Source organism: Micropterus dolomieu, linkage group LG21 (genome assembly GCF_021292245.1).
Source record: "Micropterus dolomieu isolate WLL.071019.BEF.003 ecotype Adirondacks linkage group LG21, ASM2129224v1, whole genome shotgun sequence".
Lineage (NCBI taxonomy): Eukaryota > Metazoa > Chordata > Actinopteri > Centrarchiformes > Centrarchidae > Micropterus > Micropterus dolomieu.
The window spans coordinates 35,862,982-35,866,393 of NC_060170.1; the positions used below are offsets into that span (position 1 = coordinate 35,862,982).

At 48.0% G+C, this 3,412-nt stretch overlaps 1 protein-coding gene across 1 annotated transcript in view; it reads right to left on the reverse strand.

Moving 5' to 3' along the window:
• LOC123960178 (dynamin-1-like) overlaps positions 1–3,412 on the reverse strand; it is a 38,243-nt gene that overhangs the window by 5,707 nt on the left and 29,124 nt on the right. Inside the window, exons 21-22 of the mRNA XM_046034780.1 lie at positions 1,983–2,137; positions 1,740–1,907 (exon numbers count right to left, since the gene is read on the reverse strand). Coding sequence (XP_045890736.1) covers positions 1,740–1,907; positions 1,983–2,137 — 323 coding nt within the window. The remainder of the gene's footprint in view (positions 1–1,739; positions 1,908–1,982; positions 2,138–3,412) is intronic.

Below are 3,412 nucleotides of genomic sequence, written 5' to 3' on the forward strand. Positions count from 1 at the left end.
CTCGCACTTTCCCCCTGCTAACGCTTTCTCCCTGCTTCCAGTCTTTGTGCTAAGCTAGGCTCGCACTTTCCCCCTGCTAACGCTTTCTCCCTGCTTCCAGTCTTTGTGCTAAGCTAGGCTCGCACTTTCCCCCTGCTAACGCTTTCTCCCTGCTTCTAGTCTTTGTGCTAAGCTAGGCTCGCACTTTCCCCCTGCTAACGCTTTCTCCCTGCTTCCAGTCTTTGTGCTAAGCTAGGCTCGCACTTTCCCCCTGCTAACGCTTTCTCCCTGTTTCCAGTCTTTGTGCTAAGCTAGGCTAGTCAGGTCCTGCACCTCTGTCTGTGTTGGACTCAGAGATGAAACTGTGGATGTCCCCAGAATGTGGGACGGATCCTTTAACGTTAACTGGACGTCATGTGTTTACAGATGGAGGCGTGATGGAGGTCTGAGGATGAGGAGAAGAAGAATGAGCAGAGGGAGGAAGAGAGGAGCAAAGAAAGACCGGTCTTTCTTTTCCATGTCTTTGCAGGTTGTTTGTGGATCACTGCTTTCTGTCTACAGCACCAACGAAGAAGAAACTCTAACCACAAAACACGCATCATGTTCTAATAAAACCTCCGTGTCCAGCCTGGTGAAAAACACAAGAATCTGCTGAGTCAGGGCAGAAACCGTCGACTTCACTGTTATTATTATTATTATTTATCGGTTTGAACCTCCAGAAGCTTCTTTCAGAACAGGAAATAAATCTGATTTAAATTTAATTTTCTAACTTTTTGATGGACGTCCATGAGAGAGTGTGTTAAACCAAACTGGACACACTGATCTGAACACCTGGAAACACCTGGAAACACATTCATGCTGCATTCAGGTCACATTACAGTGTGGGGAATTACAGTTAATGCTGCCTTGCAAGATGCTACGTGACCTCAAAGTTTGAGGTGTGATGAAGACCTGAGTTTGAGTCCCGATTCTTTAGTTTTCCGATCCTGATTTACGTCTTTAATCATCAGATATCAAGAATCTTCCATCTGTATTGGCTGGGACTAAAAACAACAACCAAGCATCTGATTTGTGAAACCTCTGCAGGTAACTGTCCCTTCATAATCACAGTCCACCTGGAAATGTCCTGCAGGATTTGTGTTCCCAGCTGTCAGACCCCCCCACCCTGAGGATGGAGGTCTACAGGTGAACAGGACGGAGAGTGAGAGAGTGCAGCGACCGAGCGAGAGCGACGCAGGTGAGCAAATGACACCGCTGGTTTGAAAGGTTCTGATAAGGTGGATCTCTAATAACCGTCTGATGTGAATTTAAATGTGTAGCGTGATCTGGTCCGACTGCACCGTCTGCGGCACCAGTTACTTCAAGGTGCACGTTCTCCCGCCACCTTTGTTTATAGACAGCTTTGCGTAGGAAGTGGGGTGCGGCTCTTTCAGGCCCGTCTAGTCTGACGGTTCTAAATGAGACCCCTGATCTGGATCACTAGTCGGGTTTCATCCGAAGGCAACAGGACCTGCTGCTTGATGCTCTCTCTTTCCGTTTCTCACTGAGCTAACAGGCTAACCGCTCCCACATGACCTGAATGCAGCATCAGTCCTGATACAGGGCTGCTGGGTAATGTAGTCTTCAGCTGAGGCCCCCTCACACTGTGCTATTCTGTCAGAGGAATGTGGTGAAATCTTGGATCAGAAACTGATCCGGCTGTGAGAAACTGCCAGCTTGACCTTTGACCTCTGGGTCCCTGTGTGTGTGTGTGGGGGTACCTGGGGACTCCAGGTGGGGGCGCTCTGTTGGGTCGGGAGGGCACAGAGGGCGCTCCAGGGTCAGGTGACACTGCGGGACGAGATGGAGGGCCGGGGGCAGCGCGACCGCCTGGACGAGGAGGTCCAGGAGGGGCCCGGCGTTGGGGGGTCGGGCTGGACATGGGAGATCTGCAGAGACCAGCATACTGATGAAGTGATCAGACCACATGTACTGTGCCTACACCTGACCTGCCGCTGGGTTACCTGCGTCCTGACGGCATCCCCGTCACCTGCAGCCAGGAGTCGTCGACGGGCGGAGGCATCACCGTGGTGATGGTGGAGGTGCTGATGTCACCGATGATGCTGAGGCCTTCGCGCAGGGCGTGGTACATCCTGAGCATCTCATCACGGTGCTGAGCCTGGGCGAGAGACACAGAGACAGACAGGGGGAGAGGGAGGGGGAGAGAGAGGGAGGAGAAAAGGATAAAACTAGCAACACGTGGGGATTGAACAGCAACTCCTCAAACAGGAGTCTTGTGTACAAACTACCACACAGTAAATGACGGATTATAAATGATAAACACTACTTTACACTGTTATACAAGCTGTACGCTCACTACACTGTTCTACAAGCTGTACGCTCACTACTTTACACTGTTCTACAAGCTGTACGCTCACTACTTTACACTGTTCTACAAGCTGTACGCTCACTACTTTACACTGTTATACAAGCTGTACGCTCACTTCTTTACACTGTTATACAAGCTGTACGCTCCCTACTTTACACTGTTATAACTACTTTAGACTGTTCTACAAGCTGTACGCTCACTACTTTACACTGTTATACAAGCTGCACGCTCACTACTTTACACTGTTCTACAAGCTGTACGCTCACTACTTTACACTGTTCTACAAGCTGTACGTTCACTACTTTACACTGTTATACAAGCTGTACGCTCACTACTTCACACTGTTATACAAGCTGCACGCTCACTACTTTACACTGTTCTACTGTTCTACAAGCTGCACGCTCACTACTTTACGCTGTTATACAAGCTGTACGTTCACTACTTTACGCTGTTATACAAGCTGTACGCTCACTACTTTACACTGTTCTACAAGCTGTATGCTGACTACTTTACGCTGTTCTACAAGCTGCACGCTCACTACTTTACACTGTTCTACAAGCTGTACGTTCACTACTTTACACTGTTATACAAGCTGTATGCTGACTACTTTACGCTGTTCTACAAGCTGCACGCTCACTACTTTACGCTGTTATACAAGCTGTACGTTCACTACTTTATGCTGTTATAGAAGCTGTACGCTCACTACTTTATGCTGTTATAGAAGCTGTACGCTCACTACTTTACACTGTTATACAAGCTGTATGCTGACTACTTTACACTGTTATACAAGCTGTATGCTGACTACTTTACGCTGTTCTACAAGCTGCACGCTCACTACTTTACGCTGTTATACAAGCTGTACGCTCACTACTTTACACTGTTATACAAGCTGTACGCTCACTACTTTACACTGTTATACAAGCTGCACGCTCGCTACTTTACACTGTTCTACAAGCTGTACGCTCCCTACTTTACACTGTTATAACTACTTTACACTGTTCTACAAGCTGTACGCTCACTACTTTACACTGTTCTACAAGCTGTACGCTCACTACTTTACACTGT